This window comes from Kwoniella botswanensis, chromosome 1 (assembly GCF_036426115.1).
Source record: "Kwoniella botswanensis chromosome 1, complete sequence".
NCBI classification, from domain to species: domain Eukaryota; kingdom Fungi; phylum Basidiomycota; class Tremellomycetes; order Tremellales; family Cryptococcaceae; genus Kwoniella; species Kwoniella botswanensis.
The window spans coordinates 12,146,595-12,169,597 of NC_088599.1; the positions used below are offsets into that span (position 1 = coordinate 12,146,595).

Below are 23,003 nucleotides of genomic sequence, written 5' to 3' on the forward strand. Positions count from 1 at the left end.
ATATATACAGTACACATACACACAAGATAGTCGCACGGAGTTGATCCTTTCACCACCTCATCACCGAATATCCTCTTCAACTTGATCTCATCTGCTTCTCGCTCATTTTGATAACCAGGTCCCATCATAAAACACCTCTTGTTAGACTAGGATTGTATCTACACGTTTTTTGATCTTGATTTGATCTACTGTATTAATTCATCAAAAACTTATTTCAGAATAGGCTCAAGTCGAGTGGATTGGCGACCGGGTACATCCTCATCCTCCTCCTCATGACATAGCTTACAGACCGAAGTGAAACGAAGGCATCTGTTGTAGATAAGGGGGTACATACCCATCTCGTGGAGAACAATAAGACTTTTGTTCAGATAGATAAAGTTGTCTGTCTTTCCTCCGTCCGGATCGGCAGTAGCACTTACGACGTTTACGACAGTGTACTAGTCCCGTACAGTTCAGTCGCTCTTCCGATCATTTGGTATAGCAAAAACATCATCTTCGCTTCGGACCAGAGTGGGGATGTCCAAGATCAACCAATGAAGGGTGAAAAAGTGAAAATGAGATTACATACTATCTGAAGTAGAAGCAAAAGGAAAAGATATCTCCTGAACTTCTTTCTTAGGATCATCAATCACCATATCGACTAATACATAGATATTCGTACTACCTCTTCACCACAAACTCGAACATTACTCTTGAAATATCAATAACAGCGACTTGCTTATTGTCTTTGACATCTTGAACAGTACACGAACGATATTTTGATCAAGATAATCACTTTATCCTCTATCCACCTCCCAAAATTGGGGGTACAACACCAAGCTATACCAAATCATACCATACCATTACCGTACCGATACCATATCATACCGTATCAAACATCTCAACCTGCCTCTTTGATTCACCTGATCACGGCACAGCTGAGCCAAACCCATCAAACCCACCTCACTACGTACCGTTCCGGTCTTGAAGTTTGAATCTTGGAAGGATCTACTTGTTATTCAATATGTCAACATCCACGCCTACTCCATCATCATCAATCTCAAATCGTAACCACCCACAACAACAAACACGATATCATCCTTATTCGCTTAACTCCAATCTACTCGCCTATCGCCGTACAGGTCCACCATCAATAGCTTCCACTGCGATTACCTCATATGCTCCTTCGATAGCTTCAACAACCACTATCGTTCCGTCTTTGACCATTCAAAGACAAAATAATCTGAGGATCAAGGTCAACACTAGTGTCGCACCTAGCTCACATATCTGGGATGAATTCTACAAGGAACATGGTAGACCTCTGCCCATCAACGAAGGTGAAGATGGTTTGCTGGCGGAGAATGCAACGGAGGAACAAGAATGTACAACACCCCGTCAACCCCCTTCATCATCCGAACCGTTACCACTACCACCTACATCACCACCTCAATACAGTTTCAACGAAGACACAACGATATCAGAGTTATTATCGATGTTCGAATTACCCTCCGAGACTCAAAATCCAATTAACGGCATCAACGGTACATCAAGCCACCACCTGTCAGCTACGGCAACCACGATGGCCATGGGTGACTACCCTGGTGCTGAATTCCTTAATTTACCTGATACAGCTTCGACTTTGGATGCTCAGTTCCCCAACTTAGATGAGTTCGATTTCACCCACTTCAACTTTGGTAATCCCGTTATATCAAGCATGACCACTGCCCGATATGCTGAGAAAGGTTCACAGAATGGTCATTTAGAAGATGTTGCCACTTCACCGGTGTCAAAGGATAACGAAGGGGCTCAAGATATTCTTGAAATAGGTTTGAATAGCTCAAACTCAATCACGGAGCTGTCACCTTCCAATAGAGATACGTCAGTCGCTATAAATCACCCTTCATCAGTTCAAACGGGTGATAGTAGTGGTCAGCATACTTCTATTCGTAAGTACATCTCTTCTCATGCTGTACCCCTTGTACCATACGCGTACTGCACTTGAGCTGATCTTTGATTGACTGTACTTTTCCCCACCTCGACCAAACCTCGTGTTTGTGTGTGTTCCAAGAACCTTCTCACTTCTCCATCAAAAATCAAGCCACGACTTTGTCTGTCTCTGTACCCCTTCAAACAGACATTTTATCTTCTATTGTCGGTCAGCTATCACCTATACCCAATGAAGAGAACAATAAGAACAAATCACTCTTACATCTTTCGAATAAATGTACCCCTTTCATCATCGATTCTTCCTGTCCCTCTTCTTCTTCCTCTTCCACGACTAATCACACTTACCCGCACCTGAAAAGAATGAGGATGAAAGCTCTGTCGACTGATAAAGATCTGATTCGATTCCAGAAAGAAATTTTAAATGTAGCGGCAAAGTTTTACACGGATTTAGCAGATGTTTTCGTAAGTCCCTTCGTACGTAGTACAAATAGAATGATGATTGGGCCCTGACTGACGATCAAACAATTGCCGCCCTTAGGAAAATACTCCGAGTGATATCATTAAACTTGGCATGTCACGTACGGGTGTTTTGGTCGAGGATGATACCATCTCGGACGTATTGGAAGATATCAAATCGTTATGTGGCAGATTGGTGAGTCGACTTGGATTAATGTATACTGCCAGAACCTATGATTGATGGTGGTTTGCAGATTGCCAAAGCATCCGATATTCCTGGTTATCCAGCTGATGAGGAGGATATTAACATGAGTGGCGAAGAGATTCAAGAAGAAATACCGCCACAGACTGTACTCGTTCCTCCAACCGCCTATCTATCTGCACAGAGAGGTTCGATCAGTGAACCTATAGATTTAACAGCTTCTACCCCCAGGTCAGAAGGTGTGACACCCGCTGCGTTACCAAACATACCTCTACCTGCTCCACCCGTTGAAACCAGTCAGCATCCTTTGTCTCAGGTCACTTCGGCCAGGACCGACAAAGTTTCCACACCAATATCCTCCCCTCCGGGTCTTGGACCTCGGAGTAGACGTTTACCTGATCCTTTTACCCCTGAGTCACTCGGTGCAGGACCTTCAAGCGTGCTACCTACAGCCAACACCTCTCCTCTATGTCCCGGTTCAACCCCATCTCTACCTTCCTACGCATACACACCAGCTGCGCACTCCTTACCTGCTCAAACGCCTCTAGCAAGGATGTTACTGAATCTGCCTCCATTACCCAATCCCACTAATAGGGTGATACATGGACCGTGGAAGCCCTCTGAGGTGGAACGTCTGAGAACATTGGTGGCGTTCTCGCAGGATGTGGAGGATAATGCTCCAATCGATCATACCGATTGGTCATGGGTGGTAGATAATTTTGGAGGGACGAGGAATAGGCATCAGGTGTTGATCAAGGCTGTTGAGCTGGGTCTGAGGGGTGAGTATTGGATGCGTCTCTGGCATGACTATCTTCTGCTATGGCGTGACTGTCTATGGGCAAAAGTTATTTCGCTGATACATATTGGTAATCCACTTACAGAAACATCGACACATCACAGTCGACGGATCAAGCAGAAAGGATATCGAGGTGCTCTAGCAGCAATGGAGACAGAGTTGACTACCACGACTTCGAAACCACTTCAGAGTCCTATACCACCTCTGCTACCTTCCGCTCCAATCACCCCTCGTCCTCCACGACCAGGTGCCACGCCCCGAAGGCATAGTGAGGTTGTCGATCAAACCATATCAACCAAGATTGGCGGAGATGCAGGTAAATTGGTGAAAACACCTTTGATGCTGGGTGAGAGCGGTAGAAGGGAAAGCGATACGAGTGTGTTATTTGAGCCGTTTGACACGGCCAAAACACCTTCAAGAGACCTGTCACTCCCTCCGCCAGGAACGACAAAGCCATTACCTCGAGCTTTGGACTTGTCCTTTTCACCTTCAAAAGAACGAGAGAGAGAATCATCTACTTCCTCCATTCGTCCAGATACTTCACCGATCCGCCGCAGTACTGGTCCTGGTTTCTCTCCATACACCCCCAGATCGAGGATAAGTACCATGGCTTTCAAACCTTATGCTCATCCTCCGTCTGCTCCTCCCAGACCCACTGCGGATACCCATGGGCATGGGAGAACATTGAGTGGATGGAGGTTAGTGAACATGGCTGGAAGCAATGATGGAAGAGCCAGTGTGATTAGTCCGACTTTTGGTGGATTCGCGTTGACGGGATACCAGCTTGCTCCGGCGCCTTTGTTCGGGGAACCGGAGAAGAGGGTTGGAAATGATGAATCCGAAGGAAAGGGAAAGTAAGAGAGGACAATCGGGATATGAAAAAGAATTTACGATTATTATGAAGTGACGAATATTATACGATCATGAACTGATATAAACGAAAGTTGATGATGCGAAAACACGATGATGGTATGATAATGACTGTTTGACATGATTACGATGCTGTATAGATTAGATTCTCAAATTGAAGCTTTTATGATTTGGTTTGTAACAGGATAGGATGGACTTTAGATATATTCAATGCTATCTAAACACATAACTTTTACCGATCATGCATTATTGCTTATCCCATTGAATTCTATGTCAGTTGATGTGGTATCATATCAAAGTCTAAAAATGAATCAATTTATAAACCCAAGAAATCGTCGAATCGAGTTGAATCTAAAATCCCGGGTTTCTCGACTCTATCTAATTCTTTACCCTACGAAATATCGAACAAGATTGTTAGAACGCAACTTTGTGATAGGGAGTGATAAGAGTCAGACTCACATTATCATCCAGCTTGATGATGGTAGGTACGGACCTCACACCATATTTTATCCTTGCAGGGTGGGTAGGGATGTTCTTCCACCTATCCGAGAGATGATTCAAGTTTCAAGTACTGGTTTTTTCAATACCTGGACGATAGATAGACTTACCCAGAATAAGGTCCAATATAAGTTATGACACCATCTACTCAAAGGATATTAATTATCATCATCAACGATATTCCTCCATCGTCCTGATTATCCATCTATCTTGTAATGGCATAAAATAAAGTATGAGCTACGTACTAGGTTTTGAGTTTCCTGTGAAAGCACTTTTCACAATTCCCTCTACATCCCTACAATGCTAATCACGCAAGTTGTACTTTAGCTTACAGCACACATCAAGAACGACCCAGATGAGAAAGGAGGACCCACAGGACACCACATCCTGCCTCCTTCTACGTCCGAATAGAATATAAGATGTGTTGGGGTTTTGCCATCTTTCGATTTGAGGTAAGAATCGGAAGGTGGATATCTATTAATACGAAGATAGTTACTAGCTTTAGTGAAGCGCAATTAGTGGGAAGACGTCACTTACTGTCCCGATATAGTCAATGGCATCATGTCCAGGTAGTCAGAGTATTTCTGAGGCTATGCTTTAGTTGTATAGTATGATAAGTTGACCGTACTGTATGAGCAATCAAGAGTCAGTCAAGAGATATGTTGTTGTTGTATTCGAGTAATCCATTGAAATCTCGGTCAGATCCGCAAATCCGTTATCGATAACGCCATCGATTCTGTTGTTCTGCGCTTCACCTATGTTATCATGAGTAGTGTCAAACTATGGTATTGTGCCAAATCGTGATCATGCAACCTTGGTGGTATGCTTCTATCTCACCATTCATATTTCATATAAAATACGATAGGGGACCAAACCTATAGAAGGGTATCAAGCTACAAAAATAGTATAAGGGATAGTAGCAAGATACTGGGTCGGTCTGATATAAAAGTATGTAACAACGTATGAACAAGATGGTGTGTATTCTGTATATCTATGAACATGATGAGATATAACTTCTGCCTTCTACCTCGAGAGCCATCATTCACAATCTCAATATACCTCTAGCTTTCTTCCCTCTTCCACCAAGATCACCCTCATCTACATCCCTCCTCTTCACTCCCTTATTTGTCGAACCTCCAATCCCACAACCAAATAGTAATCCTCTCCTACTAGGTAATTCGTCTTGCAACTCTGCCTGACCATGATTATCCGTATCCGCATGTTCTTCAGTGCGGATATCCCTCATCATCAATTCACCTTCATCATCACTATATATCCCTTCCCCTTCATCTTGAGCTTCACCTTTCGGTCCAACCGACAAGCTAAGATTTGAATTCCCAAACCTCGTACTTCTCGTAGGTGTCGACACAGGTGAACTAGGAGGTGATCTTGACGGTGTCCTCTCTCTATCTCGCGGATTCCTTACCTTCGATGAAGAAGGGAGTGAGGATGGTCCAGTAGGCCATAAAAGCTTGGGTTTAGGTAAAGGATTTGGTTCGAATTCTTCATCTTCAGGATCGAGCTCTGATCTGGGGAAAACCGTATTACTTGGATACAAGGGATTGGCGAACACTTTCTTTGATCCTCTAAATACATATGTAACAGTAGGTAAATCTTCATCTACTATCGGTCCTTTCGTTTTGGGTATTCGTGTCGATGGTTCACCGGGTTTTACAAGGAATGGATTCGATTCGTAATCTAACATTTCCATCTCCTTTTTACGTCGAACGTTCTCCTGACGAGTGAGACCTTTTGCTTTTGATGATGATGATGAAGCGATTCGAGGCGCATGCCTAGTTGGTGGAGGTGAAAGGAGACCGGTCGGTAAGATACTTTGAGCCAGTGTTGGATGAGTCTTACTTGAAGGTATGGGTGAGGCTAATCTTGGGGATCTGCGAGAAGCCAAGGAGGGTTGACCTTCTGTATCAGAATTGAATCCCTCTTCATCACCACCTGGACCGTATGACCGATGGATCGTTATCTGTCCAGGAGAAGGTATAGGTATAGGTGCACCCAACCCTAATCCAGATCCAGAGACTAAGAATGGATTTTCTTCTTGTTTGACAAAACTTCCTTTTTCTTTTTCCTTCTCCACACCATCTATCTGATCTACTTTCCCATGCATATGTATTCCTGATTTATGTCCTCCTCCCATTCCTACGCCTTTACCCGTATTGAGCAATCCCATCTGCTGGGCGAACGTCAAGCCAGGTCTACGACGGATCTTCTCTGGTCGACTGCAGGATGACGAAGCGTTGGACTGGTTGGAAAGGAAGAAAGTGGTATGTCCTGATGGTGAAGGTATGGGCTCCTCTTCTTCTTCCCGCTCTTCGAGGATGGTGGAAGGTGAAAGACGTCGTTTGGTACGTTGAGTCTGAGGAGTGGGAAGTTGAGTAGTGGAAGGGGGAAGGGGTTTCCGAGGTCGAGCCGATCTTCGGACTGTCTCCGGAGTGGGGAGATGACTTGATGATTGAGATGGAGGGGTCGGTAGTCTATCATATGTCATCTCGTCAGCTTGTCTCCTTGTGCAAAACCCAAAAAAAGGGAAGATGTGAAAGAGAGGTTGTGCACACTACGTACGATGAAGATATTATGTCAACACCTCTACCTCTTCTTTTCCTCTCCACCGTCTTGGGTCCATCTTGATTTTGATATTTGTGTGAATCGGTCCAGCCGGATTGAAGTTGTGAGCCCTTCAAGGGAGATTGCATTGTCGAATTGACGGCTATCGATGATCGAGGAAAGGTTGAATGATCAAAACGAAGATCTTTCTGTTGATTCCCTATGCTATGTACCTATGAGAAAGAGGTAAGCTCCATCTAGAAGCTTAGAGTACAGGATCAATAGTCGATAGTCGATGGACACAACAAGCCGATTTGAATGATGGGTTGAAATGAGAGGACGGACAAAAGGAAGAATGAGAAGAAGAGGAATGATGAAACGCGTAATGGGTAAGTAACATCGTTCAACCTTGCTGTAAGTAATGTTCTCACTTTCTCAGTCCGATCATCTGCCAACCTGCCAGCCACTTCAAAGGTTCAGCTGTAATACGTAATACAATGTGGCAAGGGGAAGAGCGGACGTCGCCGCATTCAAGGCCAACCTCGGCTGTACTGTATCTTACATGTCCTCAGCTACGCGTAAGGGATGAATTCAGATGAATGCATTGACCATTCACTTGTCCTCTCGTTCAACATCTGCAGATGATCAAGTGACCAATTATTACACTAGCGTAGGAAACAGAAACCAACTCGATGTTTCTCCAATGACGCAGGTAAGCTCAGCTGTCACACATTCCACCCCAAGAGCTCATCAGAACCATTTGATCATTAGGAAACCGAAGATACATCCGGTCAACCACCATCTCCTTCGCAACACCAACTTCCTCCTTCCCCTTCTCCGAACGGCGACATCTCTCTTGAAGCTTCACTTTCCAATGTATCTTTAGGATCCTTTTCTGGTGATGCTGGACCAAGTCGCTCTCCTCGACTGTTCAACGGACGGCGCACGCCTCCAGCACCGTTAGAACTAAGTCGAGAAGACGACATCGACCTAGAAGTCGAAGGGGATATAGGCGTATCGCTCACCTCACCAACAAGGACTTCATCACCTGCCAACGATTACTTCTCTGTATCACCGTCCGCACGTCGTTCAAGCTCACGACTTGATCACGTACTCACACATTCGCCTTCGCCTTCACCATCTTCAACTCGCGCACGGCAGAGATCACTCACACCCAACGGTCATTTAGAAGTATCACCGACGAAGATTCCCCTACCATCACCTACATCTCTGTCACCTCCATTATCCGCCCCTGCATCTAGGAGATCTTTCTCGCTTAGGTCTATCTCAAGTAGATCACCTAGTCCGCCTCCTCAGCCTTTCGCCTTGAAACCCCCTTTACCGAACGTCACTTCAGTTATACTTTCTTCGGAACTGCAGGGTGAAGTTGAAGTTGATGATACAGCACCTTTTGAATCTATCCCTCTATCTTCTACACCGCCTCTTACGCCTACCGTACCACCACCAATCTCTCCAACGTACGTCAGTCCAGAGAGGAAAGGAAGACAATCATGGGGTGGGTTCGGAATGACCAAAGAAGGGCAGCGGTACGCCATAGGTGAGACTCCTGATCATACGAGATCGCAGACCGAACAAATCCGCCGCACTTCCGCAACCAGCTCTATACATTCTACTCATACTCATACTCCCTCAGTCAACGGGCATGGGAATGGTGGTCAAGCAACAATACCACCTCAGGATGGACAATACAGTGCCCCTACACCTAAATTACATGCACCTCCCGCACATCCATTCCCATTCCCCATACCTTCTGAACCATACTCAGAAGACCAGAGGAGAATATCAACCTCACAGCCACAGCAGCAGAATCATACTTCTGGGCAAGGTGGGTCGGGCGTGGAAAGCCACGAACATGGTATAGGAGTGAAAGAGTCAATATCGACCTTTGAAAAAGTCAGATCCCATACCCGACCTGCATATCTTCCGCCAAAAGACAAACACGAAGATGAAGTTCATCTGCATCAATGGGAAGAAATCATGACACAATCTAAAGAACATGAAAAGCAAGTTAGAAAATTGAAGGAACAAAGGAAATTGGAGAGGGAAAAGAAATTAACAATTGTTATACCTAAATGGGAAGCTTTGTTACATGATAAGGAATTTAGTGTACAGAAAGTGCAGAATGATCCAGGGTTGAGGAATATGTGGTTTGAGGGTGTTCCTACGCATTTGAGAGGGTTGGCTTGGAGTAAAGCTATCGGGAATCCTCTGGCAGTGTCAAAAGGTGAGTAAGCAGTATGCATCAGAGATTTTGTCTCAATACACTTTTGGTGGACTGCGTTTCTCCATCATCATCTCGGAATATATATTTCAATGCTCATCTTTTCTCCCCTCAGATGCCTACCGCACATACGTCACTCGATCGGAAAAGGCTCAAAAATCAGGTAGATTCCCACAAGATGTATTAGACCAGATGGAAAAAGATATGGATAACACTCTACCTACTTTGAGGTTATATCATCGAGGTAGTCCGCTTAGAGATGACCTCAAGGAGATAATGTGCGCTTGGGTGGTTTACCGTTCGGATGACGGTTTGGGATATGTGAGTGAGATCTTCTCACCGGCTGGTCTTATCAAATTGTCCGAGCTCCTTCTATATCCATCATGCTTGAACAGATATATTCGCTTGAGTCTGATTGATGATATTCCTCATTATTATGGATGTCTCTCGTCATCACCGTGGCTAATACCATTGTCGATATAGGCACCATACATCTCACATCTCTCAGCAATGTTCCTCCTTGTCTCTCCACCCGCAGAAGCATTTATATCCCTAATCAATCTCCTCTCTCGACCGTGCCTCAGGTCATTCTACACCCAGATCGATGATGAGATTGACGCCTATTACCGAGTCCTCGAAAACCTCCAAGCAGACGCTTATCCCAAGATATACGCTAATCTCAAGAATCTGGGTCTGAGGGTCCCTGAAGGCTGGTTTAGGGGTATGCTGGTGGAGCAGGTAGATTTCGAGTGTGCTTGTAGGTTGTGGGATCAGATTATGTTAGATGGAGATGGGTTTATATTTCGGACCGCTCTGGCGATATTTGGGTTTCTCGAGCCTCGGTGAGTGTCCGGTGGACGCAAATCTCACGTCATGATCTCTTCAGCGAATACAAACTGTTTGACTTGTTACACTCACTTTTGATCAACTCAAGAAGGGGCTATGCTAACGATGGGTCTACAAAATAGATTATATTACCCGGACCACGACGAGATCCTATCCGTCCTCGAAGGTCGTAACCCCGCAACTCTAGCTATCCAAGCGCGTGAGCGAGAAAGAGCGAGACTTCGGGGAGAGACATTCGACGAATTGATAGATGGGAAATTATCTGTATTTGGACTGAACGAACATACTTTGTTTGAATGGTTGGGTAATGATGGATGGAAGGAAAAGGCTTTTGAGAGGTTGGTACTGAGGGAGATGCCTGATTAGTGTAGTACCGTTCACACTGGATGTCATTCAAAGTACTATTTTGGGACATTGTTTCTGGCTGGGTGCTGCAAATCAATGCATTTCCGTTACATGCATATTATACATTCATCTACAGTGACCTGATATATTCGTCAAGCAATCATTGCAGCGAGACTATCTATGATCGATAGTTGAGTGAATAGCCTCCACTTTCCCACGATTGTCGATTCTAGGATGCTCCTTCGAAAAGTCGGTAAAGGCATGTGAGCGAGAGTTACTCTTCTGCCATCTGAACCACATTCCTCGCCTATGAGTTGATGCCTTTCAATCATATCATCAGAGTCAAATCCATAACAACTGTCAGATAAGAGAATTACAGGTGTTAATCTATCACACCGTTAAATTGGACCAAATTGACATAGATCGCCAGAAAAGAATCAAGAGATTAAAACAGCAAGATGCCTCCTCCACCTCAAACTACTGCTGGGGGATCGACATTCGATAAGAGTGAGTAAATCAAGCTCGGCAGGAGTAAGGAGTATAGATGACGCCGAGTATGCCCATGAGCACAATTACTGATTCTTTCTTCTTCCATTTGCCGTTATACAGTGAAGATGGGAGCAATCATGGGAAGTGAGTGATATTATACATTGATGCTCATCATCTCTACATGTGAAATGGGATATGGGATACTACTGACTCATGATGACTTATAGGTTGCGTTGGTCTAACGATCGGATTCATATTCGGTTCATTCTCTGTCCTAAGGTATGTATATATACGAAAAATATCATTCCATCTTTCATCCAGCAGGTACACCGCAGCCCGATCCCTTCCTCTTGACATGCTCCTTCTGAACATGACGCGTGGATCTTGTCCGTCGGTGAACAGCACCATACTGACGATGGTTCGATTCGTATTCCACTCGCAGAGCCGGTCCAGGTCCTAGAGGATTAGTAGCCACCTTGTCTCAATATATGTTATCCTCAGCAGCTACATTCGGGTTCTTCATGTCTATCGGATCGGTAAGTACCTAGCACCTTACTTACATCTACATTATATATAAATCTCATGAGTGAGAGTGTCAATGAGACTGACCGATCAAATTCAAATTTGATTTCGAATCTACGTTATAGGTGATCCGAACGGAATCTCAATATGCCTATGCCCTCCCTCCCAACTCGACAAACGGAAAGATATCACATCCTTTGATGATGGCTTGGAAGAAGTCTGAAGAGAGACGTAAAATGGAGAAGTTGTAAAGACGACGATGGTGATGTCAATCCAAAAGAGACGTTGAGTAGATACTGCAGTGCGGTATGTGAAACACGAGGGAGGAGAGACTGAGTGTATACCTCAATGCATCTCAACAGACTATATAATAAAACATTCATACATCTATGATATATTATGCAAGAAAAGCAAGCAATATGACCATTCAAACAATCATATCCATGACGTTGTGCAAATTCAATATGCGAATCGCTATATGTGAAGTGTGTATGTTATATGCATTGCTACATTTGATTTTATCGTCTACTCATCTAACCTTTTTTCCCCTTGCGCGTACTTCTTCCTTCTACCAATCTATCCATTTATTTCCTTCTACAACTTACAACTTCGCAGCATTAACCTTGATAGGTTCAACAGGAACCGCGGCTTTACTAGGTATCAAACCAGCTTTGAACTGCAGTATATCTTTGATATAAACGTTACTTTCTCTCACACCTTCTTCTTGTCCCTCGACTTGTTTGTCTTCAGATCCTTTTAGATTATCTACAACTCCCTTTAAGGTTTTCTTAGCTTCATCATCTACGTTCGATGCATTATCAATCACACCAATAGCGAATTGCTTGACGACCTCCAAAGTAGGGTTGGTAGCCAACAACTGAGCGATGGAAGATTGATCAACGGTAATCCCAGCTTTCATGAAATTTTCGATTAATGGTCCGGCAGACGAAGCATCGAATTTGATTCCTTTATATTGTGATTTCAAGTGGACCGATAATTTACTTCGATCATTGGAGTTTGTAGTGATGTGTTTGGAGTATAAGGATAAGATGTCGGATTTGGTTATTGTCTTCAAAGCTTCCACATCTTTTTCACCTATTTATAAAATCCAGGCAAGGTCAATCAGGTGATAGATACACCGCTTTGCAATAGAAAGAGGAGAGTGTACTCACGCTTGTTGAACTCATAATACCTATCTTTCACCCTTCCCCAAAACCTCTTCGATTCCTCACTTAGATTCTTCGGTTTCTCCTCCTTCTTCTGTATCAAACTCAATTTATGTTTCTCAAATTCCTCTTCCGTCATCTTATCAATCGACTCTTTGAGGAAGTTATCAAGAAAATATTCAATTTTATTTTCAACCAATTCAGTGGGTTTTTCAGATTGTACTATGATCGAATATCCCATTGATCCAGCTGATGCAGATGCGTGGGAAAATACGATATAACCCAATTGCTGTTTGGTCCTCAAGTAATCGAATGCTGGTTCAGAGGCGATTTGACTGAAGAGGGATAAAGTGTTTCGTAATTTGACGTCGGTAGGATCACCTACATGCAGGTGATAGACTACTGCGCTGTTCACTTCTGCTTTGTTGGGTAGATCAAGGGACCAGATGTGTTCAGATGCTATGTCGAATACAGGATATCAGCTGATTAAGCTCCATTTGCACCGCACAAGTAATGGCTTTTACTTACAAGGCGGAGTCAACAGCGATCGAGGCGCTTTAATCTCAGAAGCGCTCAATGGTCTAGGTGAGAGCACCTTCTTCACCATGTTTTGAATTTCCTTAGCACCCTCAGGTGAAGTGTTACCGTGAATGAGCGTTTCGATGAACAGTCGAGATAACACTTCTTTGCCGAACGCTTCGACATCGGCAGAGGTGACGTCTGAGCTCAATGATAATCAGCTGACTTGCTTTCTGCTCCACTGAGCTGATCGAGCGAAGACTCACATTCGAGCTCCTTCAACCTCTCTTCCTGAGTCCAAGCAGTTTCCCTCGTCACATACGCGTCCCAGAATAAGGCGATTCCGTACGGATCGGCCAGAGCAAAGTTTTTCCACTCTAGACGGGTCTGCCAATTTCACCGTATCAGCTAGCTCATTCATCCAAGGAATAGTAACTTAATACTCACCGCCTCAACGATCTCCCTAAATCTACCTTCATCAACCTTGAACTCCTTGAGCTTCTTCAACATCGTTTCAGTCAACACTGCCAGCTTGTCCGAGAACCCTCCAGCGGAAATACCTATCCACTGATGTTCGTTCCATAGACTGAAAGAAAGTTCCGCCAGATCTGCATCGTACACGTCTTCCGTTATCGAGTCAGAGAAGAGGTCGCAGAAGAGTCGGGACAGAACAGCGTTTCGAGGAGTGGTTTGGAGAATTGGTCTGTATAGTAGATGATCACATCAGGAAGGTTTATATGTTTAAGGGGCATCTGAACTCACGAATGAAGCAAGATATCCAAGTTAGCACGAGGTTGCCAGAATCGATCATCTCGCTTATACCATAATTTAGATGTAGGTGTATCCTTGAGAAGTACAGGTCGATTGGCAGGCTACAAACATTGAGATCAGATACCATCTTGGCGTAAACAAGTTGAGATAAACTGACCTCGGCCACATCGAATTTTTCCACATCCAACTTTTCAGGTATGAAAAGGTTAGGACCAGGCAATTGTAATTCACTTAACACCTTTCCTGACATTGCCTGTCCAAGTATGTCAGCTTGGCGTCTTTTCGAAAGAAACCGAACGGTTAAGCTGAACGGTTAAGCTGATGCGATCTGACAGTACGTACCTCATTTAAGAACTCCTGGTCATACTTTACTCTCTTATACTCGGTTCCATAGATAGCCTCCTTCTGATCGAAATCACCATTGTTCTCCAGGACGTCCTTGGGTAATTCCTTACACGTTATACCGATCGTTGATCTTCGAGGATCCAGCAGTTGCAAAGCAGCTTCCAATTCATCTTGCTTGTACTCCTCTACAAGCCATTTGGCCGAAACGATTTTCTCTCTTGGAACAGGAGACTGCATGAATCCAGATAAGCTGGCACAGTAAGATGAAGTTTTCCCTCTTTCGGCAAATTTGAATGATATATCGGCGATGGCTTTGATCTCGTTGAAGGCTTTCTCTGATGGTGGCTTAGATCGAAGGAGGGAAATGTATTTGAATATTACCAAAGCAACGTCTTTGTGATGTGCTATATGACGACAAATGAACCATTAGTTGGGACGTTTAGGGGTCCCTTAGCAAGAAACTCACCTAAACCCTCCGGTGTGAGGTCTACATTGATCTTGAACAAAGAGAACCCAGCAGCATCGTGATGATTGCCTGCACTTAAGGAGTTGACCCAACCCTTCTTCTTCAAGTAGGATAATATCGACCCTCTACCTTCGTGTCCCAGAAAATGAGCGAGGAAATGGGTTGGCTAAACAAAAGTCAGCTGAAAGCACAACGAAACAACGGCTTCTCTAGCTGACTCACCCTTGATCTGTAGAGATGATCCATATCAGGGAAGGGGAAGACGATCTCTAACCCTCGCATATCTCTTACAGGTTTAGCGAATGTGAATTGCTAGATAATCATTGAGCATTAGCATCCATTTACTTGAAGATACGATACATCCGCAAAAGGACACATGAGTCGAATAGAGGATGGTATGCTTCTTCCTACCATATCATGAGAGAGGAGAACACTCACTCCAACCTGTTCCTCCCCATAAGGACTCTCCTCGAAAGTCAGCCTCACCCCGTCCTTTCCGGTAGGGGGTTTCCCTTCCGTCCTAATCGGGACCTTCTGGAATTTCTCTTTCACCCATTTCTCCAAGACTTCTATAGGTTCTTTACCGACCACAGCCAATTTCATCCTTCTTGCACAATACTCCTTCTCCCACCATTCTATCAACTGTCTTCGGGGATCTCTGCCTGATTCTTTGGGTTTTGACCAAAGTGTCTCGTAGTTCCCCGTACCGAATTTGGAGTATGGATGACCTGGTCGGGAAAGGGACTTCTCGAGTTGGAAGAATCTCTGAATTCCCACACCACAACACATGCCAATCAGCTCAGGTAAGGCCAAAGAGGGCTTGTTGAGGGTAAGCTGACTTACCCAAATGTCATTCTGTATGTTCTTCTTATGTTCCGAATCAACAGCTTTGATCTCCCTCTCGGTACAGTCCTACACGACCAAATTTTCTCAAGTAAGCTGTTAATCCAATGAAGACCATGTGCCTACATCCAGCTCACCTCATTGAAAAGAGGTTCTATGAAGAATTCAGAGAACATGTCCAAGGCACCTTCCAGCGCATCAGGCGAGACGTCAAAGAAATAATTCGTAGATGTCATCGCTGTCCATGCGTTCGAGTGACCATTATGGGCGGTGAGATACTGCTGATACGCGTTTTCAGATGGGTACTGCGGATACATGATCGGGTAAGCTGATGTTCCGTCTTCAAATACATCCTAGCTTACACTCTTTGTACCCATGAACAAAAGATGTTCACTATCCCAATGAAACAAGTTCAAGTAAGCTCTTGCATATTTCATAGACTTGCAATTTCCTTGTCAGGTATGACTCACCAGAAATGTGCACATCCAGGTAAATCATCGGGATCACTAAAATGCCCTACACCCACATCCATCGACGCCGCAGCCTTGTCTGCCTTTTCGTCCGATACCACTATCACTTCCAGACCATTATCCAGCGTAAAATACTTATGCGGACGATCTTCGGTTGGGGGGAGGATCAGGTCGACTGGACCGGTCGCTTTGGGTATAGGTGGACAAGGGGAGAAAGGGGATTGGGACATTATAGGTTGAAGGGGGAGGTTGGTCTTGGGACTAGGGGAGTTGTAGTATTTGGAGAAAAGGAAGGTTAGTACCATGAATATGAACGAGAATATATAGATCATTGTGTGAAATTTTAGATGAAGGAGTATAAGATTATGGAAGTGACGGTCGATTTATGAGGATGAGGAAAAGATAGTACATCTACTCCATCATCATCCGAATGAAAGGACGTCATTCAACTGAGTGTAAAACAGATCCAAATGAGCTGAATGACGAACTCACTCGGTAGGTGCGACAGTAGCGTATTTCCTTCTATTCAAGCTTGACTGTAAAGGTAGAGTCTTCTTGTATAGCTGTGCTTGAGTTGATATCGACGAAGTCAGATTGGATGATGATCTTCTAAAACTATTAACGTTGACTAATCGTCTTGTCGATGTGGAGGTGGTTGTGGAAGAGATAGATCGAGGTAAAGACGATGATATACCTCTGCCCAATCTAAGGAGAGGTGACATATGTATATATTTGAGTCGATCAGATGATAGGTCGACTTTTGTCTACAGGTTGATAAGATGAGGAATAGAGCAAGAATGAGGATCAGAAGAGACGAGGTCAGAGGAGAAGGAAAGGGAATGGAATCGAACAAGTTGAGATTAACCGATCGCAAAGTTACTCGAACAATTGTTTCCGCCGGTTTCACCTGACTAGCTTAATCTTATTGTTTGAAACGACCATGCAAAAGCTTATTGTTCTACCGTATCATGCATGCATGCATGCATGCGAGGGGGAACACAAAGTACTAGGACAACATGGATGATTTACCATCATGCGCAAGAGTAAAAGGTGACAGTGTGAGTGCATGCAAGTTGCAATAAAGGACCTTTCAATGACATGCCCAAAACGAACGCCAGTAAACCTCGCATGACAACTATCTGTCAAAGGTACTGCGATTCATTGCCTGCTCCTCGTTCGTACATCGATGCAGCCAGCCAGCTCACGGCACATGTTGTGTTATATGAAATGCATCGCTTATTCAGCGGGATATATAAAGTAAAACTAGCGAAAACGAAAGTATATATAAGGACCACTCCAAAAAGTGTGACAATTGGGTTGATTAAGCACCGAAACCGTAGAGGGTTCTACCTTGTCTCTTAAGAGCGTAGACTACGTCGAGGGAAGTGACGGTCTTTCTCTTGGCGTGTTCAGTGTAAGTGACTGAATCTCTGATGACGTTCTCGAGGAAGATCTTGAGTACACCTCGGGTTTCTGTATTATGAAGAAACAATCAGCTGCTGCTTCTCTCGCCACTCAATGTGATGACAGTGGAACATGTAGCTCACCCTCGTAGATCAATCCTGAGATTCGCTTAACACCACCTCTTCGAGCGAGACGTCTGATAGCGGGTTTGGTGATACCTCTGTGATAGCAAAAGACAAACAGTCAGCAAGAATTGTTAAAGTATATGTAAGAGAGGGGAAACAGATACACACTGGATGTTATCTCTCAAAACCTTTCTGTGTCTCTTGGCACCACCTTTACCTAAACCTTTACCACCTTTTCCTCGACCGGACATTGTTGTGAAGTATTAATATAGGGGTAGTTAAGAAAAAGAGTTTGTAGTTGGTTGACTTTGATGTCGTTTGTTGTATTTGTGTGTGTTGAGTGGATGAAGAGAAGGTGGGAATGACAAGTGGATACGAAGGGGTTTATATATGTATTTCATGGTGAGATGGGGATAAACAAGCCGTGGTAGATCACAGAGAGGGCAGTGAGATCAGCTGTCGGTGTTTCGGCGATATATGGGACAAATCACGTGATTCAGGGGGTTATCACTGTTATCGGGATTATCTTTGATTGATGCTCAGCTCATAAACAAATCACATCGATCACCTTCACAGTGACACTTTCTCCAGCCCGGATGACCATTACTTGGGACTGAGAGGGTTATTATTGCATGACGATACATCATATCTGCGTCATAGGCAGTAGGAGATTGGATATGTCAAACGCACGACTGAGCCTTATTCCGCGGATGAACCATTAAACGTCAAGTGGAATCACGCGACCGTACGAAACTAATGTTCTTGCAACGCGTATTAGATTTGCATCAAGCCCTTCAATTGCATCTTGTACCGTAGAGGACTGCAACATTCCAATAGTGGCCTGCTTGTTGTGATCAATGCCATGTAGATCGACAGCTGTATACGAGTACACTCAATCCAATTGAGGGGATCAACCCCCTAAGACGTTGGGGTGATGAGCTCGACAGTGGAGGAATGATCAAAGCGTTAATTTTCCGTCGAATGCATGATGTGATCTTGTCTTCACACCTGTTATGCTTTTACTCTTTCATCTGATACAAGTAAGATGTAACCATCATCGATGTCCAAGCCACGTCCAGCACTCCGCTCACAGAGTCAGCCATCGGACAGACTACAGAAAAGAACGTCCACCGCATCTGCATCAACCACCTCAACTTCCACCCCAGCAACCATGCCTCCTAATCTAGTTAGAAGTCGTTCAACAGTCCACTTACCACTCTATCGTCGAGTGTTATTCCCTCACGATGATCCGACATCTGAGATTCCACAGATCGTAAGAGGTAAAGGTGATGAAGTGGAGTTGATCAACGAGAGGTATGTGGTTACCTCAGTAAACTACTCGCTCTATTCCATTCCTTGAACGTCGAACTGATCCAACTCACGCCCACTATCTACAAAAGACTCTACCATCTCCTTGCCCTAGCATTAAGAGGCTATGTCCTCCAATGGTACACCCGATTCTCCACCGACCGTTCATTCCCTCCTTCCATCCATAATCAAATTATCTACCCAATCTTACATCCCATCTTATCTGACCTGTATACCGATTCAGGAAAAGATAGATTATGTGAATTACTCTTGGTGGATCTACCTGTAATACTCAACCTACATATCAAAACGTATCATCAAGCTAAATCTGCTCAGAAGTATCTTCCTACTCACGCTGGATTAGATGTTAAGGGGGAGCATGGAATGGCAGAAGGTTACCATAATCGATTACCTCTCTTATCCATCTCTAAACAAGAAGATACTCAGGAATATGGTATAACATCAATATACTTATCAGCACTTTCAACTTCACTTATCAACCTATACATTACACCCGAAGGAAGACAAATACCAGATGTAGAGAGGTTGATGATCCGAGAGATACTTGCCAAATCAATATTGGGTAGTATAATTAAGAGGTTATGTGAAGGTTGGTTCTGGTACCAGATTGTATTGAAATTACTTGGTGAACCGACGAGTGAAGATGGTACAACAAAAGAAAACCAGAAATTAGAAGGATGTAAAGAGAAAGAAGGTAAATCAGTTGATCAAATCATTTTACAGTATATCAATACATTCATCAATATCTGTATCAAGCTGTGGAACATATTCATAAACATCATCGCTTTATACTCGGCTGCACCTAAAGAAAAAGGAAGATACCAAAGATGTTATGAACCAACTTTATTACTTATTCGTGAATTAGTAGGTGTAGATGGTTACGAGGGGATGGAACGGAAGAGATGGTCGAAGAGATTGATCTGGGGTGGGGTCGAACTAGTAGTTGGACTATTTGGAGGCGTGTTGGACAGGTGAGTCAACAGATCGAATCACTCGATTGATGTATCATCCATCATCAAACACATAAAACGACCTAAATCAATCTCTTGACACGCACAACCACACATGTCTTTCCTACTTCTTCGTCAATCAAATCACTCAATTGGACAAGTCGAGATACTGATTGAATTTGGACGATTCTTCATGTAGACTCCTCCCTCACCTACTGAAAACATACATCCTCAATCCCCGCACCTCCCTCAGACTAATCGACATGATTGAAAAACTACTCTTTCCCGATGGCTATCCCGGTCCATCACCTATCGACCCCACTCCTCAGGAAGCTCTGGATCTCCGTCTGAGGGCAGAACGAAGGATCGACCAGCTCATACCGTCTTACATCCAAAGGATCTTCTTCGATACGTCTAGAGGGACTAAGGTGATCTTAGATCCGATTGAAGATGGGAGTTGTAATGCCCACCTGGTAGGAATGGTTCTGGATGGGCTGGTAGGGACGTTATTACCTGATTTGGTGATTCAAGAACAAGAACAGCGAGTGGCTGAAGTGAATCTAGATCACCTCGACGAATTAGGATAGATCATGCTCGGGTAGTGAGATAAAGCTCGCTGCTCGATGACATGTAATTGCATAGGTCTAGGTATAAGTTGTATAGATCTAAATATATGTACATACTGTCCTTAATGTTGATCATCCGTACATAGCATTGTAAGCCATGTCATCTTGAATACACCTAAGACATCTTTACAACAGCACCCTCTCGCTAGCTTCACCCATAGGATCTGTCACCAATCACTTTCATATCCATAATCAGTCTATCGGTCTATCCATCTCTCTAAAAATCCTTCCATTCATCATCTTCCCAACCATCTTTCTTCTTTTGACCTTGACCCGTAGATTTACCTTTTCCCGCATTCGCACTTGTTGCCGCAGCAGAAGTCGTCGGATGATCATCCCAACTGTCAAAGAAATCATCTCCCGCTCCATCACCTCCATGAGGCGTTATAAATCCATCTTCGGCATCACCAGATCTCTCCAATTGTCCATATCCCCTCTGACCGGGTGTTCTACCTCCCAAACCTAATTTACCCAATTGTTCATTAAGGTCAACACCACCTTTTTGTCTAGCAACATCATTCAGTTGATCCCATCCTTCACCTGCTCTAGCGGTAGCCCAATGAGAAGCTTGACTTGCCTGAGCAGAAGCCTGGGATAAATACTTTTTCCATTCCTCTGAATTTTCACCAGATGTATATTCAGATGCTTTAGCCATTGAAGGTTTAACTACACTTTGATTTATCTCTTGAGCGGCTGACGATACGGCACTACTGAACAGCCCCCATCCTTTTGATAATGCTCCTAGGGGGTTACGTTGTAATTCGTCAAATGTAGGTGCTGAATGACTCGATAAGGCATATGAAGGATGTTGAGCTGAAGCATCAGGAGCAGGGGATGAACCGAAACCCTGATATCGACCACCCTGGGAAGGTGGAAGATGATCAGGTCGAGAGGAATTGGTATTTCCCATTCGCTCAAAGTAAGCTTCGTTCTCTGCTTTCTGAGCTGATCCGATTGTTGGATTGGGGTTGAGATTGGATGAGCCTATACCACCGCCACCGCCAGCACGAGATTTACGAGTGGCTTGAGCAGAAGAGGGACGAGAAGGTGCGGCTGATGCGGGTGGAGGAGAGGAAGGGGACCATGATTGAGGTGGGTCGGCACAGGCTGCTGCGAGCTGATCAAGGGCAAGGAAGGGGATGGTAAGCACAAAGGGTCATATTATACTTCTGTATCGGGAGAAAGAAGCATATGGATATGGTCGAGATAACCCACCTTCTCACGATATTGGCTTGCAGCCCATGAATTGTACTTCTCCTGCATACCCATTCCTTTGGTGTATCCACCTTCGGGTCCGTAATTCTCGATGAAAGATTTGAAAGCTTCGTTTCCGCCCAGCTGATCAAACACGATATATTAAGCAGATCAGCTACCAATGAACATCTAGGGGAAGATGGAATGGGGGTAGCTGAATAGTTGAGTTCAGACTCACCTTCATTTTCTTCAACTGATCGTCGGACCATTTATCCATCGTTATACTTCTTACAAAAGAGATATGTACACCGAATCCTGTTATCGCGCCATAAAATCATGAGCTCCTTTCTTCAGTTGCCGATATGCAGAACATAGCTCACCTCTATGAACACCTGAGCATTCAAGACATATGAACGTGCCATAGCTCACGCTGGCCCATTGAGGTGAAGGGGCATTACAGTCAACACAAACTACAAAGGAATCGGATATCAGATATGATCGGAGCTTTGTGGCTGTATTCACATTTGAAAGTTTGGAGTGGTATAGGGCGAGGAGGTGAGAGCGTTGATACACTCACGCTTGTTATTGCCCGTGTTCATAAGAGCTAGGAGCTCCTTCTTTTGGTAGTTCTCTGCCATGGTGAAGGTGGATGTGGATGTGGAGTAATGTAGGTGGGGGGTCGACAGTGAAGGTGATTCTATCAGGTGAAATCAAAGAAGGAGAGGAGGGATCAAGAAACGATCTGAAATAACAACGAGCCAACGTGGATATGAGATGATACTGATTTGTAGATGTAGGTGAATGAATGCGAGTGGACTGGGATTGAACTCTATAAACTGATCGACGTGACGAGCACCTCTATCTTTGACTGCTGGAATAGGAAATCCAAGATGGAGATAACAGAGCATGATGTGGCAATATGGCGACTGATCTGTTAATTCCCCGAGGTATGAGGTGAGGATGAGATCTGTGGAGATGGCCGAGATTGACTGCACTAGCTAGCATCATAGATAAGTTTAGTTAAGTGGTGGTCCCGATCAC

The 23,003-nt window shown here is 44.2% G+C and overlaps 9 protein-coding genes across 9 annotated transcripts; 4 read left to right on the top strand and 5 right to left on the bottom strand.

Annotated features, from left to right (window-relative positions):
* Positions 1 to 1,003: 1,003 nt before the first annotated feature.
* Positions 1,004 to 4,238, top strand: L199_004578 (uncharacterized protein; the record flags this gene model as incomplete). The annotated part of the gene is made up of 5 exons (XM_064890304.1): positions 1,004 to 1,925; positions 2,048 to 2,388; positions 2,465 to 2,578; positions 2,637 to 3,363; positions 3,466 to 4,238. 5 exons carry the CDS (start codon positions 1,004 to 1,006, stop codon positions 4,236 to 4,238), a joined length of 2,877 nt encoding a protein of 958 aa, XP_064746376.1.
* Positions 4,239 to 4,566: 328 nt separating this feature from the next.
* On the bottom strand, positions 4,567 to 5,308 carry L199_004579 (uncharacterized protein; the record flags this gene model as incomplete). The annotated part of the gene is made up of 6 exons (XM_064890305.1): positions 4,567 to 4,641; positions 4,710 to 4,791; positions 4,859 to 4,892; positions 4,994 to 5,051; positions 5,123 to 5,222; positions 5,286 to 5,308. The coding sequence occupies 6 exons, from the start codon at positions 5,306 to 5,308 to the stop codon at positions 4,567 to 4,569; spliced, it is 372 nt and encodes a 123-aa protein (XP_064746377.1).
* Positions 5,309 to 5,790: 482 nt separating this feature from the next.
* On the bottom strand, positions 5,791 to 7,459 carry L199_004580 (uncharacterized protein; the record flags this gene model as incomplete). The annotated part of the gene is made up of 2 exons (XM_064890306.1): positions 5,791 to 7,240; positions 7,329 to 7,459. The coding sequence occupies 2 exons, from the start codon at positions 7,457 to 7,459 to the stop codon at positions 5,791 to 5,793; spliced, it is 1,581 nt and encodes a 526-aa protein (XP_064746378.1).
* Positions 7,460 to 8,013: 554 nt separating this feature from the next.
* L199_004581 (uncharacterized protein) lies at positions 8,014 to 10,764 on the top strand (the record flags this gene model as incomplete). The annotated part of the gene is made up of 5 exons (XM_064890307.1): positions 8,014 to 8,022; positions 8,082 to 9,555; positions 9,668 to 9,873; positions 10,036 to 10,394; positions 10,521 to 10,764. The coding sequence occupies 5 exons, from the start codon at positions 8,014 to 8,016 to the stop codon at positions 10,762 to 10,764; spliced, it is 2,292 nt and encodes a 763-aa protein (XP_064746379.1).
* A 437-nt stretch (positions 10,765 to 11,201) lies between these two features.
* Positions 11,202 to 12,005, top strand: L199_004582 (uncharacterized protein; the record flags this gene model as incomplete). Its single annotated transcript, XM_064890308.1, has 5 exons — positions 11,202 to 11,250; positions 11,353 to 11,376; positions 11,460 to 11,511; positions 11,675 to 11,768; positions 11,880 to 12,005. 5 exons carry the CDS (start codon positions 11,202 to 11,204, stop codon positions 12,003 to 12,005), a joined length of 345 nt encoding a protein of 114 aa, XP_064746380.1.
* A 350-nt stretch (positions 12,006 to 12,355) lies between these two features.
* Positions 12,356 to 17,056, bottom strand: L199_004583 (uncharacterized protein; the record flags this gene model as incomplete). The annotated part of the gene is made up of 16 exons (XM_064890309.1): positions 12,356 to 12,849; positions 12,927 to 13,379; positions 13,449 to 13,640; positions 13,706 to 13,826; positions 13,887 to 14,142; positions 14,202 to 14,311; positions 14,368 to 14,463; positions 14,553 to 14,959; positions 15,022 to 15,187; positions 15,244 to 15,333; positions 15,460 to 15,786; positions 15,865 to 15,933; positions 16,002 to 16,169; positions 16,227 to 16,257; positions 16,335 to 16,595; positions 16,827 to 17,056. The coding sequence occupies 16 exons, from the start codon at positions 17,054 to 17,056 to the stop codon at positions 12,356 to 12,358; spliced, it is 3,471 nt and encodes a 1,156-aa protein (XP_064746381.1).
* Positions 17,057 to 17,655: 599 nt separating this feature from the next.
* L199_004584 (histone H4) lies at positions 17,656 to 18,114 on the bottom strand (the record flags this gene model as incomplete). The annotated part of the gene is made up of 3 exons (XM_064890310.1): positions 17,656 to 17,807; positions 17,882 to 17,958; positions 18,032 to 18,114. The coding sequence occupies 3 exons, from the start codon at positions 18,112 to 18,114 to the stop codon at positions 17,656 to 17,658; spliced, it is 312 nt and encodes a 103-aa protein (XP_064746382.1).
* Positions 18,115 to 18,923: 809 nt separating this feature from the next.
* Positions 18,924 to 20,729, top strand: L199_004585 (uncharacterized protein; the record flags this gene model as incomplete). Its single annotated transcript, XM_064890311.1, has 3 exons — positions 18,924 to 19,177; positions 19,264 to 20,163; positions 20,342 to 20,729. The coding sequence occupies 3 exons, from the start codon at positions 18,924 to 18,926 to the stop codon at positions 20,727 to 20,729; spliced, it is 1,542 nt and encodes a 513-aa protein (XP_064746383.1).
* Positions 20,730 to 20,985: 256 nt separating this feature from the next.
* L199_004586 (uncharacterized protein) lies at positions 20,986 to 22,600 on the bottom strand (the record flags this gene model as incomplete). Its single annotated transcript, XM_064890312.1, has 5 exons — positions 20,986 to 21,885; positions 21,984 to 22,106; positions 22,201 to 22,277; positions 22,343 to 22,432; positions 22,540 to 22,600. The coding sequence occupies 5 exons, from the start codon at positions 22,598 to 22,600 to the stop codon at positions 20,986 to 20,988; spliced, it is 1,251 nt and encodes a 416-aa protein (XP_064746384.1).
* Positions 22,601 to 23,003: the final 403 nt, after the last annotated feature.